The sequence below is a fragment of the Desmodus rotundus genome, chromosome 3 (genome assembly GCF_022682495.2).
Source record: "Desmodus rotundus isolate HL8 chromosome 3, HLdesRot8A.1, whole genome shotgun sequence".
Taxonomy (NCBI): domain Eukaryota; kingdom Metazoa; phylum Chordata; class Mammalia; order Chiroptera; family Phyllostomidae; genus Desmodus; species Desmodus rotundus.
The window spans coordinates 98,585,639-98,603,380 of record NC_071389.1 but is presented as its reverse complement, the minus strand read 5'-3'; the positions used below and the strand labels follow the sequence as shown (position 1 = coordinate 98,603,380).

The 17,742-nt window shown below is 44.6% G+C and overlaps 1 protein-coding gene across 2 annotated transcripts in view; it reads left to right on the top strand.

Moving 5' to 3' along the window:
- CENPP (centromere protein P) overlaps window positions 1–17,742 on the top strand; it is a 306,566-nt gene that overhangs the window by 288,308 nt on the left and 516 nt on the right. For both annotated transcript variants that reach the window (XM_053920608.1, XM_024580770.3), the window contains 2 exons: window positions 13,039–13,118; window positions 17,617–17,708. In XM_053920608.1, the coding sequence (XP_053776583.1) occupies window positions 13,039–13,118; window positions 17,617–17,708 (172 nt within the window). The remainder of the gene's footprint in view (window positions 1–13,038; window positions 13,119–17,616; window positions 17,709–17,742) is intronic.

Genomic DNA, 17,742 nt, shown 5'->3' with positions numbered 1-17,742 from the left:
AAGTCCACACAGAGTCTTCTTGTCGTCTGTGTAATCAAAACTTAAAAGTAGAGCTTCTGTTATCCAGTCCTGTAGTTTGAGGGGTTTTGTTAAAATTTCACTTGGTTGGTGTGTCATGAGTACACTTGGCTGAAATGAGAAGCTTCCACCTCTTCTGGTTGATGCTGCAGCCAGTGGTTCTGTTATTCAGACAGTTGTGATGACGTGAAGGATTTCCTCTTCAAAATTCTCCTAGAATAGCCATCCCTTCCCTGTGATAGCTGATCACAGACTGAGACCCTCCTTACAGCCATAGCCCTTCCTCTGGCCAAGGGGATGCCCTAGTCAGCACTTACCCAGGAAACTTTTTCAGTGAATGCCATGAGTGCCTGCGGTGCTGTTGTACGTTGTTATATGTTGTACGTGTTGTCTCTTCCCTCACAGAGGTGCCAGTGTGGGGGACTTCTGGGAGATTGTAAATTGGCCCATCCAGTAAATTCATTGAGGATGAAGGCTAGAGGACTCTGGGTCATAGATTGAGGTATTGGGGTGGTCTCATGCCCATTGGTTTTTTTAAATATATATGCACAGGAGAATGCGGGAAGGGCCACAGTATGTGTGCTGGTGCAAGTGTCACACCACCATCTTTCTAAGCTCCTTCCCCTGAGAGGGCCTGGAAGCACTATAGCCCTAGGGGCCATGACACTTCACTCCTAGGAGAAATGCTGACTTCCATTGAATAAAGTAGTATCCTGTGAGTCAACACGGATGCAAACTTAACAGAGCAGAAGAGGAGGCTTATTCTTCTGATGGAAAGTCACTCACTAATGTGGAGGGAATGAAGGACACTCACCCTTTGGTGGCCATTATGTTGTGAATGCACAGACAGCAAGGAACCAAACAATAGCCTAGTCTCAGGATGTCCCCTTGGTAAACACCAATTACAGAGGGAAAAGGATGACTGAAGCAGCATTTCTGTGTACTCCTGGCATAGCAGAAGTGGACTGAGGCCCATGCACAGCCTGAGAGGTCTGCACAGTCCACATTGCTGAGCCTGGAAGCAGGGCAGATGGGGGCAAGGGTCCTGCAGTGGGCACACTGAGGAGCTGAGGACATTCAAAAGGGGCATTTTCTGCTTGGGATGCCTACGTTTTGGTAAAGCAGGAAGATGGCCCCATTTGGGAAAACACCCACTGAGTGTCCAGGGGTGAGGGTGTGTCTGCAGCTGGCACTAGAAACAAGTGGCAGTGGGTGTCGTGATTGTGGGTAAGCACATGGGGAGGTCACAGAAGGCCCACCCAGCAGAACAGCTGCCACCCTGGAGCCCCCAGAACCATACATAGAAGCATGATTATTACATGGCATCTGCGACCATATGGTCTAAAATGGTGTAAAGAAAGAGACTGCACCCAAGTCCGGCACAGAGGAACCACTTAATATTTGTTAGTTTCATCTTCCAAAATGACAGCAGATCGCTGTGCTGCTAAGTGTGGATGTCGTAGGCATTTCTAAGCCTTCTGACATTGGTGTCAATTGGAACACTCATCTCAGAATTCTGGGGTGCTAGTGCAGCACAGGCAGGTGCCCAGTTTCTTCCTAACACCAAGGACATCATTTGCCTTCTTCCAGTGGACCCCCAGTCTCCCTCTGACCCACCCCACATGGAGCTGCTGTGGGCCATTCCTGGGCTGTAGGTGGGCAGCCTCTCACTTCCTCTTCCTGCACCCAGCTCTTTGGAGTCTGTGTGCTGTGTCAAATGACAGAAATAATACTACTGTATTTTTTGGACTATAAGATGCACTGGACCATAAGACGCACCTAGGTTTTAAAGGAGGAAAATAGGAAAAAAAATTTGAAGCAAAAAATGTGGTAAAATATTAATAACAATATTTCACCAATGTAAATGTAAACAGAACCCAACAGCAGCATTTAACAACCATTATTACTGACTTTAAGCTTTAAGTACGAAACTCCTCTAATCATCAGGGAACCAACCCCAAGAACTCCTTGTCACTACTGTCCACATTTATGAAGCTCAGCTCCTCAGAACCACTAGTATCACTGTCTTCACTCTGTTCACAGAGGATGTCATCTTCAGAGCCGTCTAAGGCATTGCTGACACTGTTATGGGGGGATCTGCTGCCAGAGGGCCACAGGTTGTACAACACTCTTGTATGGGGACAGCAGTTTTGCACAACCTGTGTGGCTCTGCAGCTGTTGCCAAATTACAGCTCCCATCATCCCAACCTGTCCAAGCATGATGGGAGTTGTAGTTTTGCAACAGCTGCAGGGCCACATTGAAAGGTGACCCTGCAGTGGAATTTGCCTATGTTATGTTAATGGGAGACACACCAGTCACGTGATGTAGGCATGTACCGGCGCCACAGGCTTTCTTCTCCTAACATGCCTGCACCTCCTGTACCCTCCTCCCTAGCACTATAGTAATGCCGCAGCGGGGACTCAGCTCCTGCCTCCCTTGTTTCGCACCACCAGGACACACCCTCCTCCCAGCCCAGGGCCCGCAGCATCGCCCCACTCCTGCTGCCTCTGACTTCCTGCAGCTGCAGCCCTGCTCCTGCCTCCTGTGGCTCCGCTCCATCACCGCCCCAGTTCCTCCCCCCAGCCCCTAGCAAGCCAGGTAAGCTACATTTGGACTATAAGACGCACCCCCATTTTCCTCCCAAATTTGGGGGGGGTGCGTCTTATAGTCTGAAAAATATGGTATTTAGTAATGAGTTGGATATCCTTTTTATTAAAGGGAAACAGTCCATAGACTGGGGGTGTTCAGTGCCTTGCAAGCAGGGAGCACCCTACCTGAGGGGAGTGTTCGAAAACGTTAACAAGGGCCACAGGAGACAGAGCAGATCCTGTTTTCTCTAGTGCCGTGACTTAGGTTTAGACTTGTGCCCTGAGCCAGGCCTCAGGGGCAACAGGGCCTCAGGGTCACCTCCATTTTGTGGAACTTGATCTACAAACCTTTTATGCTCTGCTGGTGCCACCCCGTCTGTCCCTGTGCTGTGATGATTGACAATTGGCTTCCTGCATCCTCTTTCCTGGATTCTGGTCAGCCCACGTGGGTGTAACACCTCACACCCCTGCTGCCAACTCATACCAGTTCTCTGCCTCTTTTGGCAGCAAGGTTCCTGGGAAACTGCCTGGCCCTGGGTCTCATCTCCTCTTCTTAGGTTCTTCACCCACTGGAATCCAGGACAAGGCCCTGCACCCCATGACAGAGCTGACAGAGCTACAGGGTCACTGACTCCTTCCTCCCAGAGCATCACCTGGGATCCCTGCCACACCCTGGGCACTTCCTTCACAGACTGACCTGGTGCCAAGAGCCCCACGTCTTCCTACCACACCATCTTTCCTCACCAGCACTGTCTCCTATACCCTGAGTCTTCCACATCCCCACATCCAGCAAGCCCTGTCCTTTCTTCCTCTGGGACACATACTGCTGTGATAACTAGGCCACTATCTGTCAGTCCTGGCCACAGGCCCCCTTGCTTTGCCCACCTTACCTCCTCTACTCTCCATATGGCAGTCAGCATGATCCTTTCAGAATGCAAGTAAGACCACCTGTGGGTGCTGGCATATGAGCGTGCATGCCCTGGCCTTACCACCTCCCCTCTTCATCTGTAAAATTTTCCATATACCCCTTGGTATTGCTTTGTGCAGTCTCAGCAAGCCAGCTTGTTCCCGCTGAGGGCTGCCTCTGTGCTGTTGGTACTCTGCCAGGAATCCCCTCACCCCCTTGTCTTCCCATCATTCACATCTGAACTTGAGTGTCACTTACCCAAGGAGGCACCCTGACCACTCACCTCCCAGCACTCACCACTACATATCTATGTGTTCCTCACCACTAGATCCGCACTTCCAGAGCAATGCTCGGCACAAAGTAGCCTGTGCAAAGACTGCTGTTCACCCGGAAGAGCAGGGCTGCTCTAGTCTGTGAGAAGGGAGGAGCATTCCTTGTAGGAACAAGCTATGAGTCAGGGGCGTGGGCTCTCTTTAAAGTCAGGTTTATTGAGGCCTAATTTAAATATAATAAAGTATACCTTTTTAACTGTAGTGTTTGCTGAGTTCTGACAGATGTATTTGCAGTCAGTCTTTTTCCCTAATGACTCCTGGTCTGTTCTTTTCTAGAATCTTATAACTGGAATCATACAGTGTGTGTGGTCTTTTGTGTCTGGCTTCTTTCACTGGGCACATTGCTTCTGAGGTTTGTCCATATTTTTGTGTGGATAATATTGCTGAACATCATCCCATTGTATGGATAGCACTCATTGTTTCCACACCCACTAGGGGAGAAAGGATCACTCACAGTCTCTAGTTTGGGGTCATTACTAAGTCTCTACTTAGTAATGAGCAGTTGCATGCAAATCTTTGTATGAACATACATTTTCATTTTTCTTGGGTAAATACTTAGGAATGGGACTGCTTGATCACATGGTGAGTGTATGTCTAACTTTATAAGAAGCCGCCAGATTTATGGTTTATCTAACTCCCACCAGCAATGTATAATTGGTCCAGTTGCTCCACACCTTCACCAAAACATGGCATTGTTAGTCTTTTTGATATTAGCCATTCTGGTAGCTTTGTGGTGGTATCTCATTGTGGTTTTATTTGCATTTCCCTAACAATTGGTGATATTCTTTTCCCGTCCATATCTCTTATTTGACCATTAAATCCTTTTTTTTTTTTTACCATTATTTAAAATTGGGTTGTTTGTTATTACTGAGTTATAAAATGTTCTTTATGTATTCTGGATACAAGTTTTTACCAATATTTTCACTTAGTCTGAGGCTGGCAGTTTTCATTTTCTTAACAATGGCCTTTAAGAGCAGTGGTTTCTAATTATGACAAATTCAATTCATCAATTATCCAATTTATTTTTTAACGCATTCTGATTTTTTTGTGTTGTATTTGAAAGATCTTTGGCTAACCCAGGATTACAAAGGTGTTTTTTCTGAAATTTTCTTTGAGATGTTTTATATTTTTATCTCTAACATTTATATTTATGATTAATCTTGAGTAAATTTTTGTGTATGTTATGAGGTAAACATTGAGGTTCATTTTTCTACATATAAATATCCAATTGTCCCAGCATCATTTGTTGAGAAGTCTGGGATGAGTTTTGTCCCATTGTGTGACCTCACTGATCTCACATTATCTCTGGACCAGGCTGTCTTCCAACTACAAAATGTTATTAAAATGTGACTGCACCCAAGACAAATGAGGGAGGGAACAGTCTTTCAACAACTGGTACTTGAACAACTGGATAGTTACAGTTAAAAGAATGAAGTTGGACCCCTACTTCATACCATATACAAAAATTAACTCAAAATGGATCAAAGACCCAATTTTAAAATATAAAAATACAAACTCTTAGGAGAAAACATAGGTGTATATTTCTGTGACTTTGGATTAATTATTTTTAGCTATGACCCCAAAAGCACAAACAAATAAGAACAAAAATAGATAAATTGATCTTCACCAAAATTAAAAACTTTAAACAAGTGATACCATTTAGGAAGTAAAAAGACAATCCACAGAATGGAAGAATATTTTAGAAAACCATATATCTGGCCTTGGTCAGGTACTCACTTGGTTAGAGCATCGTCCCAATGCACCATGGTTATGAGTTCAGTCCCTGGCCAGGGCACATACAAGAAGCAACCAATGAGTGCATCAATAAGTGTAACACCAAATGGATGTTTCTCTCTCTCTCTCTCTTTCTCAAATCAATAAATAAAAAAAAATTTTAAATTATTTTATTGTTGTTCAACTACAGTTGTCTGCATTTACCCTCTAACACTCCCCCCACGCCAATAAATAAAAAAATTTTTTTAAAGGAAAGGAAACCATATGTCTGATGAGTGATGTATACCTGGAATATATAAAGAACCATTACAACTCAATAATAAACAGGAAAATAACCCAATTACAAAATAGGCAAAGGATCTGAATAGACATTTCTTCAAAGGAGTACAAATGGTTAATAAGCACATGTAAAGATGTTCAACATCATTGGCCATTAGGGAAACACAAGTCAAAATCACAGTGAGATACTACCTCACAATTTTTTTTTAAAGAAAAATAAGGGTTGGCAAGGAGAGAAATCAGAACCCTCATACCCTACTGATGGAATTCTAAAAATGGTACAGCTGCTTTGGAAAAGAATTTCACAGTTCCTCTAGTAGTTACATGGAGTTATATGACTAGCAATTTAACTCCTAGGTGTATAACCAAGAGAAATAAAAACATGCCCGTGTAAAAACTTGTATACATATGTTCACAGCCTTATTCCCAATAGTCAAAAAGTAGAAACCACCCAAGTGTCCCAGAGCTTATCAATAAACATACAGTGAAATGTCAGGGAATGAAGTGCTGACACACCTGCTGCTACATGGAAGAGCCTTGAAAACATGCTGAGGGAAAGAAGCCAGTCACAAAAGACCAAGTACTGTGAGATTGATGCCATTCATATGAAATGTGTAAAATAGGGAGATCTATAGAGACAGAAGTAGATTACTGGTTGCTTATGGCTGGGTGGGGGTGAGGGGATTAATGGTTAGTAGCTAAAGGGTACAGGGATTCTTTACGGGGTGATGAAAATGTTCTGAATTTAGAAAGTGGTGTTGGTTACATAACCTTGTGAATATTCTAAAACCTACTTATACACTTTAAGGGAGTGACTTTTGTAATGTGAATTATATCCTATTTAAAAAAAAAATCTTTGAATCAGCCAGCCATAGTCTTTGGAAAAAAAATATTAAAATCAAGATGAGCCCTGGCTTGTGTGGCTCAGGCTTGCAAACCACAGAGTCGCCGATTCGATACCCAGTCCAGGCACATGCCTGGGTTGCAGGCCAGATCCCCAGTAGGGGGCATGTGAGAGGCAACCACACATTGACGCTTCTTTCCCTCTGTCCCTCCTTTCTGCTCTGTCTAAAAATAAAATATATATGATCTTTTAAAAAAGTCAAGATGAATTAACATATCTGTGGGCACTCAAAGGTATTAAACTCAGGATTCAAGTTTTCCCATTTGTTTAACAATGAAGAGGGTGGAGGTTGGTCTGGTCATTCGTCTTGGGACTTAGTGACTGATAATGCACACAAGCCTGGTTTTCTCTAAAGCTCTGTTAAAAATTTTGTTCCCTTTGGAGCAGCATCCAGCAGACATTCCAACTGAAAGTGCGTCTCAGGCTCAAAACTGGGACTAGATATTAGATTGCTGTTATTCTCACAGCCACCATTTTTCTATCATAAACACCAGGAAAGTTTTTGGATGAAAACTCCAAGCATATGGCCAGCAGCTGAATAAACATCTATTTTGAATCACTGCTTAGAACAAGCTTCCTGTGGAAGCCTGATGAGCCCACAATGTGCAAATCACTCATATCAGGAACTTTCTTCCTGGTCTTCCCTGTGACACTAGGGGCACAGGCCTCCTGTGCACACCCCTTATGCACACACCTGGGCCTCAGCTTCGTTGGTGGCAGAATGTGAAATACCTGAGGTGCTTTCCAGATTAGGCTGATAATTTTCCAGTTAAACTTTTCGTGTGTGTGCGCAGCTCTTTTTCATGGAAAGTATCTAAAACATATTGGCCAGATCTCTGCCTTATCAGTGTATATCCATGTTAACCCTTTCTTGATGATTCAGTTATTTGTTATGACTATCAACTACAGTAATATGTAAAACTTTCGATTGCTGTTGAGATGTCTTTTTTTTTAATCCTTACCCAAGGATACATTTATTGATTTTAGAGAGAGAGGAAGAGAGAGGGAGAAACATCAATGTGAGAGAGAAACATCGATTGGTTGCCTCCCATACACACCCTGACTGAAGATCAAATCCACAGCCTTTTGGTGTACTGGCAAGCACTCCAACCAACTGAGCCACCCAGCCAGTATGATATGTGCTAATCTTATATTAAGTAACCCGAAGCCCACTCTGCATTTAGAGTTGTATCATTTTTCACAACTTTCTGTCTTCCCCTAAAAGCCACCCATGCATTTCTATTGATGAGACCCGCTCTTTATGTTTGGGTGCTCCTCAGCCATTAGCTGCTTTCTTCCTTTCTGTGGTTGTGCCCTGAACATATTTGGGGTCACCAGGCAAGTGAATGGAGCTGGACAAACAGGGTAATATCATTCACTTGTGTGAAGGAAAACTGACCACATAGTCCTCGCGAAGGCTCTCTAGAAACACATACTGAATGCCTGACCTTTTCCTAATGTCAGCATTTCTACTTTTGGTGTTTAAAAAAAGAAACTAAAGGGAGTACAATTTATTTCCTAGTGAAAGCTTCTAATCTAAACCCTCCTTTTGCTCATGGGGGTTGGGGGTAAGGCCTGGAGAGGCTGTGAGGTCTGCTCGGAGGTCAGGCCTGCGGCCAGTGTATGCTGTCCTAGGCCCCATGCTGGAGCCAGCTCAGGCCACATGCTGTAGTGCTTCAGCCTGGAGGTGACACAGCCACGTCCACATGTTCTCCTCCGCATTCTTTATACAGTTGTTACTCATTTAGAAGAGCTTGAGGTTTAAAAACCAACCAGCACTTTCCATTTAAAACACTGAGGTATAAATTTCCCAATAAAAACTGTTTTGCTGAAATTAGAAATGGTCTGTAAGCTTAAACCAGGCCCACCCAGCATTTGGTCAGAATAGCTTGGTGTTTGGACCTATTCTTGGCCCGTCAGCATCTTTCACACACAGGAATCTGGGAGCACTGGTCTCACTCACTGGGAACAAGCTCACTAATACATGGGCTAGTCCTTGAAAAGCTGTGACCCATCTTTGTCCCCACCAGACCTCAGCTGACAGAACTGATTCAGGCCACCAAATACCTGTAGCCCCAGGAAGGCCCATCCTCTGAAGCCCACAGGTTCTGCACACCCACAGTTTAGCTCTGCCCCTCACCTCGGGGCTGGCTTCACATCACTGTCCTTGCTTGATGGTTGGAGTTGCCACAGTGGCCAGGTTTGGGTTTGGAACATAGTGGGGCTTGCATCTGACTTTAGCATCAGCCCAGGTGTCTGTTTCTGCAAGAGTTGTGAGAACAGACAAATGTGTCTTTCAAAATCTGATCCTATGAACTCAAAGTCTCACTATGGAGCCTACTTTAATAGTCTCTCTTATATCACCCCCAACCCACAATCCATTCTCACAAGAGCAGACAAAAAGGCATGTAACTCTGACCATGGGGAACACTCTGTTCAGATCCCTGCAAAACTTCATTGTGTTAATGCCTGCAAGTCAAGTCTAATTTAAGGTGTCAGGCCCTGACTGGTGTGGCTCAGTGGGTTAGGCATCCTCCCGCAAACCAAAATGTCAACAGTTCAATTCCCAGTCAAGGTACTGTGTCATGGGCCAGGTTCCCAGTTGGGGGGCAGGCGAGAGGCAACAAATCGATGTTTCTGTCACACATCAGTGTTTGTCGCCCTCTCTCTCCCTCTTCCCCCTCTCTCTAAAAATAAATAAATAAAATCTTTTTTAAAATAGTAAAATAAAAAGTTGTGGTGTCAGTTCTGATATACAGGGTGAGACAAAGTAGATTTACAGTTTTTTGTGTAGAAAACAATACAATAATTAATAAATAATAGTACAAGAATAAACTCTGTGTTTCTCATACAACTGTAAACCTACATTTGCCCTGCACTGGATCTACTGTGAATAGTAGGAAGTAGAGATTTTTCCAGAATTATTGCATTACATGGGGGGAAAGCCAACTCTACCTTAGAGTTTGCAAGCCTAGAACTTTGTGAAATTCCACTTCATTTCCCTGGCTTAGAGAGTATACTTTTGACTCTTAAATGGGACACAGTCTCATCACAAGGCCAACTTTTTGCAGAGCCTGCTCCCCAAAACCCCATTTTCCAGGATAGCCAGAACTGTGCATGAGGGGAGATGACCAGGTTAATGGTAGGCTCTGGGTAGCCCTGTATTATGCAGGAGAGTCGTTCGCCCACAGTTATTGACAAGCAGGCCAGGATGATGTGGTGGCAAGTGTGAGGACATACAGTGCAGGAGCCACCCAGTGTGGTGGAGGCTAGCCCACAGGTGTTAATTTGAAAGGCATTTAAAACTGAATGCTAACAGTTAGCTGCTTTACAGTGAGGAAGCTGGCATGCAACATCTCACCTCAGTTATCAGGGTCAGAATCACCTGGGTGAGTCAGCTAGACTCTGTCCTAAGGGACACTACACAGCATGCCTGACTGGCCTCCTCAAGGACAGAGAGGCTGCCTCAAGCCTGAGGGGACTTAAGGAGGCTGGACAGCCAAATGCTGCAGGACCTTGCATGCACAAACTGGTAAAATCAGAATGAACTTGTTCTGTAACATGTTAACATTGGGGATTTGATAGTGGGGCAGCTAGGGGATCTTGCTGCAGTGGAAAGATCTAGAATAGCAGTGCCATTGAGCACTGAAGGCAGGAGTATGGGTGGCCGTGGCCAGGGCACCATGATGCTGTGTGCTGAACAAGTGACTGGCATATCAGGAACTTAGACTTTCAGGGAATGTGAGAACACCTCAAAAGGGTTTCTCACTTCTTTCCAGTCATATGCCTGTGCCCTACAAATTGCTCTGTGGGAAAAAAATAAATAAGGGGGCTTCTGGTCAAGATGGTGACATAGGTGAATGTGGGTTTTTTGCATCCTCCCACAACCATATCAAAATTGCAACTGAGCTACATAACAAACATTCAGAACTGCCTAAAATCTGGCTAAATGAAAATCCTACAACTAGGGAATTAAAGAAGCTACATTGAGACTGGTAGGAGGGCTGGAGATGTGGAACAGGCTGGTCCCACACCCAAATGTGGTAGATAGAAATTGGGAGGGATATCTCGGCATCAAAGGTTCCCCCTAAGGAGCAAGGGGTCCCAGCTCCATACCCACCTCCCCAGCCCAAGGTTCCAGTGCCACAAAGACAAGTTCCCATAACTTCTGGCTGTAAAAACCAGTCAGGATTGAGGCTGAGGGAGACAGAGGCTTCTGGAGTTCCAGGTGTTCCTCTTATTAAAGGACCCATGCACAGACTTACTGGGACTCACCCCCTCTGAGCTCCAACACCAGGGCAGTAGCTTGAAAGCCACCAGAAGCACACAGGGAGGAAACGAATTGTCTGGCATCAGGGTGAGAACTGAGGGGCAGCTTTCTCCCAGACAGAAGTGCTGGCAGAGGCCATCAAAGAGGCCACTCTCTGATGAGTCCTCCACCTACAGAGCTGACTGGTGGGCACAGTATCGGAGTCTCCATGAACCTGAGTCACACTCTTTGCCCCATCCTGATGACTTACTGAGGCCTACCCAAGCTGTTTTTGTGGCTTTTCCATACCAAAGGATGTCTTGGCTCACGGCCTCACACTTCCCTAAAACCTCAGAAACAAGCATCATCCGGCCCCAGCAAGCCTTATACATCTCGTTAAGTGGCCCAAAGTCTGGTACCAGTAGCAGCTGGCCTTCATTCACAGCTTAGCCTCATCTGGGCATCTACAAGCCTAGCACAAGAAGAAGCCATCTGCAAGTTGCTTTGTAGCTTATGCTACATGGCCCTGGACACAGGCGGTGGCTGATCCTGGATGTGCCAACAGCAGTTAAGCCTCATCTACAAGAGGAGGGTGTACTCAGACCACATGCAGTGCACACCTCAAGTACCCAGCTTGGGTGATAGGGGAGGCTGTGCCACTGGAGCCCACAGGACACCTACTACATCAGGCCATGCTACCACACCAGGGAAATGTAGCAGCTCTACTTAATACATAGAAACAAACACAGAGAGGCTGTCAAAATGAGGAGACAAAGGAATATGGACCAAATGAAAGAACAGAACTCCCAAAAAAGAACTAAACAAAATGGAGACAAGCAATCTACTAGATGCAGAGTTCAAAACACTGGTTGTAAGGATGCTCAAGGAAATGAATGAGGACAACAACCCAGTCCTCATAAAAAAGACCCAGTCAAAAATAAAGGATAAACTAATTGGAATGAAGAACAATTTACAGGGAATCAATAGTAGAGTGGACGAAGCCGAGAACCAAATAAGTGATTTGCAATATAAGGAAGCAAAAAAATGCCACTCGGAATAGCTAGAAGAAAAAAGAATCCAAAAAATAAAAGGACAGTGTAAGGAGCCTTCGGGACAACTTCATCTGTACCAACATTTGCATCATGGGGGAGCCCGAAGTAGAAGAGAGAAAGAAATTGACAACCTGTTTGAAAAAATAATGACAGAAAGCTTCCCTACCTTGGCAAAGGAAATAAACATACAAAGTCCAAGAAGGGCAGAGAGTCTTTAAGCAGATGAATACGAAGAGGCCCCACCAAGACACATAATCAAAATGCCAAAGGTTAAAGACAAAGAGTGAATCTTAAAAGCATCAAGAGAAAAAGCAGTTAGTAACCTACAAGGAAGCTCCCATAAGACTGTCAGCTGATTTTTTCCAAACTTTGCAGGCTAGAAGGGACTGACAAGAAATATTCAGTGATGAAAAGCAAGGATCTGCCTAACCCATATTACCCAGCAAAGCTATCATTTAGAATTGAATGGCGTATAAAGAGCTATCCACAGAAAAAAAAAGCTAAAGGAGTTCATCACCACCAAACCAGTATATGTATGAAATGTTAAAGGGTCTTCTTTAAGAAGCTACAAAATATGAACCATAAAATGACAATAAATACATACCAACAATTGAATCTGAAAAACAAGACAAGCAGAGCAGAACAGAAAGATTCATAGATACAGAAAACATTTTGACAGTTGCCAAGTAGGAGGGGAATTGGGAGCAACGAAGGTAAAGGGATTAAGAAGTACAAATTGGCAATTACAGAATAGTCATGGGGATGTAAAGTGCAGGATAGGGAATACAGTCAATAGTATTCTAATAACTATGTATGGAGTCAGATGGGTATGAGATTTTTCGGGTGATCACTTAGTAAGTTATATAATGTCTAATCACTGGGATGTACACCTGAAACTAATATGGTATTGTTGTCAACTATAGTTGAAATATAAAGAATGATTTAAAAAATAATAAGTTTTCTTTTCTCCACAGGAAAAGTACCCAGAGGCTGTGCACCTCTTGGAGGGGGCCTCCTCCAGCTACATGGGGATCCGGAGCACCAGCCAGCCAGGGTGAGTGCAAGTGCCCCATGGCATCCTGGACCCTCCTTGCTTGGGGAAGTCCCTTCCCAGCAATCAGATGGTGATTTCCCATTAAAACAAGGATTATAATTAGTAGAGGACAAATGTACACTACCTGACGTGTTGAGAAATGTCTGTGGAACCACAACAGATATGCAACTGGGAGTGAGATAATAGGAAGAGGGCCTTGCTGGGTGAGGGAGGAATGGAATGTAGGGACAGTAAATGTCTGCACAGTTGTGGGTGAGCAAAAGTCCAGAAGGTGCTGGTCTCACTTCAGGGGCCCGTAGGGGACAAAGGAGGGGAGGCCTGGAAGTGGTGGAGCTGTTTTCAACTTATTTCAGAAAAGTTCAGGAAGCATCAAGTGCTGAGGGAAGTATGGAGGGATGGGGTCTATTCTCTGCTGTCACGGACACCTGTGAATGTGTGCGTAAATGTACTTCGATAACTTGCACAGGAGTGCCTACACATGTTTGGTTTGTTTTCAAGCCTTAAACTGGTGTCATAATTATGTAGGCTTCTGAGACTTGCCTTTTAGTAATAAAACATTTCCAAAATGCACCTCGGGTGGCACCTATAGCTGTAGACCATTCATTTTCAGTGCTAATATTCTACTAGGTGTGTGTGTGTGTGTGTGTGTGTTGCATTTCTGTATTCTTCAGATGTTGGGCATTTGGGTTATTCATCAACAAGCTTCTCTTGGGCATATGCCTAGAAATGCAATTCCTGAGTCATAGGGTAGATTCAGCTTTCTGTTACTGCCAAATTCTATGCAAAGTAGTTTATCACTTTATAGTTCCCATAGGAAATTTTAAGTTCCTGTTACTCTACATCATGTACTTCACTTGTACTGTCACGCTAAAAATTAGTAGGTCTTTGTTTCCATTTTCCTGTGTGTTCTTGATGATGAACACGTATTCATGATTAACCACCCGCACATACTCTTCATCTGTGGGTGGATGTCTTTAGGAACAGGGTCAGCTGACCACAGGCCCAGTGTGGTTGCAGGAGAACAGAGCTCCTGCCTGGGTGGGTGTCTGTCTTCTTTCCACTGCAGAGAGTTCACTTTTTTTTGAGAGAGACAGATTTGTTGTTCAACATATTTACATATCTATTGGTTGATTCTTTTGTAAAATTATATTTTATTGATTGTGCTGTTACAGTTGTCCCAATTTTTCCCCCATTGCCCCCCTCTACCCAGCACCTCCCCCCTTCTCAGGCAATCCCCATACCTTTGTTCATTTCCATGGGTCATGTATGTAAGTTCTTTGGCTTCTCCATTTCATTTATATACACACACACATATATATCTTTGCCCTACCTAGAATAATCGGGTTTATTTAAACAAACATATATGTGTGTGTATAATTGTCTTCATTTTCCCCCAAACAAATCCCCACCCCACCCATCCCCACATCACACCTTCGATTCTATCTGCCTTTGGCTTTGTCCATGTGTCCTTTATACATGTTCCTTGACAAGTCTTCCCCCTTATCCCCACCCCCTCTGGTTACTGTCATTTGTTCTTTATTTCCTTATCTCTGATTCTATTTTGTACTTTACATCACCATGACTATTCTGTAACTACCAATTTGTGCTTTTTAATCTCTTCACCTTTTCACCTATTCTCTCAAATCACTCAATCCATCTGGCTGTATCTAGGTTCTGTTTCTGTTTGGCTTGTTTGGCTTTTAGATTGAGTTGATAGATATGTATCTATTGCTATTATATTATTCATAGTTTTGATCTTCTTCTTCTTAAAGAAGATCCTTTAACATGTCATATACTACTTGCTTTGGTGATGATGAACTCCTTTAGCTTTTTCTGGTCTGGGAAGCTATCTGCCCTTGGATTCTAAATGATAGTTTTGCTGGGTAGAGTAATCTTGGGTGTGGGTCCTTGCTTTTCATGACTTTGACTATTCCTTGCCAATCCCTTCTAGCCTGCAAAGTTTCTTTTGAGAAATCAGTTGACAGTCTTATGGGAACTCCCTTGTAGAGTACTACCTGTTTTTCTATCGCTGCTTTTGAGATTCTCTCTGTCTTTAACCTTTGGCATCTTGATTATGATGCGTCTCAGTGTGGGCCTCTTTGTGTCATCTTGATTGAGACTCTCTTTGCTTCCTGGACTTTTATGTCTGTTTCTTTCACCTAGGTAGGGAAGTTGCCTGTCATTATTTTTTCGAATAGATTTCTAATTTTTAACTCTCTCTTTTCCTGGCACCTCTGTGATACAAATGTTGGCACACTTGATGTTGTCCCAGAGAGTCCTTATACTCTTTTTTTATTTTTTTCATTCTTTTCCTTCTTGCTGTTCTGGTTAGTTGTTTTTTGCTTCTTTACGTTCCAAACCATTGATTTGATTCTCAGCTTCATCAACTCTACTATTGATTCCCTGTAAATTGTTCTTTATTTCAATTAGTGTACCCTTCATTTCTGACTAGACCTTTTTTTTTTTTTTTTTTTTTTGCTGTGGAGGTACTTACTAAGTTCCTTGAGCATCCTTACCACTAGTGTTTTGAACTCTGCATCTAGTAGATTGCTTGTCTCCATTTTGTTTAGTTCTTTTTTGGGAGTTCTGTTCTTTCATTTGGTCCATATTCCTTTGTCTCCTCATTTTGACAGCCTCTCTGTGTTTGTTTCTATGTATTAAGTAGAGCTGCTACATTTCCCTGGTGTGGTAGCATGGCCTGATGTAGTAGGTGTCCTGTGGGCTCCAGTGGCACAGCCTCCCCTATCACGGCCTGATGTAGTAGGTGTCCTGTGGGCTCCAGTGGCACAGCCTCCCCTATCACCCAAGCTGGGTACTTGAGGTGTGCACTGCATGTGGTCTGAGTACACCCTCCTCTTGTAGTTGAGGCTTGACTGCTGTTGGCAGGTCAATGGAAGGGACTTACCCAGGCGAGTCAGCTGCAAGGGCCGGCTGTCACCAGTGACCACAAACCTCTGCCCTCCATGGAGCAGCAGCCCAGTCCACAGAGCAGAGCTTACTTCAGCAGGGCCCTGGTGCACACTTGCGTTTTGTCTGGGGCCACTTGGCGTAAGCTATAAAGCAATCCGCAGCTGGCTGCTTTTTGTGCCCTAGTGAGGGCAGGCTGCTACTGTGCCAGGCCTGAGGCCACTTAGGAAGGTACAAGGACTCACTAAGGCCAGCTGCTGCTTGCTTGAGGATTTATGAAGATCAGAAGCATGTGCAAGATAAGTCATTTTTATGGAAAAGGTATCGTTAACCATTTTGAGTTTGGTGGGACGGAATATCAGAGCATCACCAGGGTAGGACAAGCAGTGTTAGCCAGGTTGATGGAGTCTCACATATGGTGCCCACCACACTCTGTGGCTTTGTGAGGGAAAGGCTCAGAAGAGGAGCCATGGCCTCTGCCAGCAGTTTTTTCTTGGAGAAAGCTGTCCCCCAGCTCTCGCCATGATTCCAGACTCTTCAGTTTCTCCCCATATGCCCCTGGTACCTTTCAAGCTGCTTCCCCCGTGCTCAATTCAGTGGGAATGAGTCTCAGTAAGTCCATGTGCAGGTCCTATAGGAGAAACTGGCTGGGAACCCACCAGTTTCTTCCCCTGACTCAACCTTCACTGGCTTTTACAGCCAGAAGCCACAGGGACTTATCTTCCCAGCACTGCAACCGTGGGCTGGGGGGCCTAGTGTGGGCTTGGGACCCGTAGCTCCCGAGATATCCCTCCTGCTTTTTATCTGCCACAAGTGGGTGTGGAAGCAGCCTGTTCCATGTCTCCGCATCTCCACTCCTATCAGACTGGATGGATGGATGTGGTTTCTTGAATTCTGTGGTTGTAGGCCCTCCATTTACTCAATTTCTGCTGGTTCTGAGTGATGGTTGTTCTACAGTTTAATTGTACTTTAGATGTGGTTGTGCAGGAGGCGAGCTGTGTTTACCTAGGCCACCTTCTTGGAGGTACCTGAATGGAGTCAGAACACAGAAAGGTATCTGTCACACTGAACTCAAAGATGTGGGCTTAAAAGTCAGGAAGGGGAAGGGGAAAAAGGATGTCAATCAACTTCTATTGACCCACATGGCTTTAAGAACTCTTGTCCTCACACATAAAACCACCTATTGGAAACTTCTTGGGTGAAATCACAGCTCCCAAGGGTCTGGGAAGACAGTGGCACCACCAGCTTCTACATCACTCATCAGCCCTGTAAGCACCCTCCTCTCAGAGCCCCACCCCATCTTGCCAAGCTGGTCTTCAGGGTCTGCTCCAACCAGACAGGCCTGAACAGGAGGGGCCAGCCACAAGCCCTATGCCAGAGCAGACATAGTGACTTGTCTCACCTGTACAGCCCTCAGCCCCAGCCAGTATCTCAGTGGTTGCTTCTTGTATGTGCTCTGACCAGGGATTCAACCCACAACCTTGCTGCATCGGGACTACGCTCCAACCAACTGAGCCACCAGGCAAGGGGTAGAGTTCACTCTTTTAACTAGGTTTTACAGGCACCTAGTGACAGGTCTTCCCTCTTTCAGGTTTGAATTAGTCATCGTTTGGAGGATGCAAATCGATGAAGAAGGGAAGGTTTTGCCGAAGCTGGATCTTCTCACTGAAGTGCCGCAACAAGGTATGGAAGGGTCCCGTGAGGGTGTTCTTTTGAC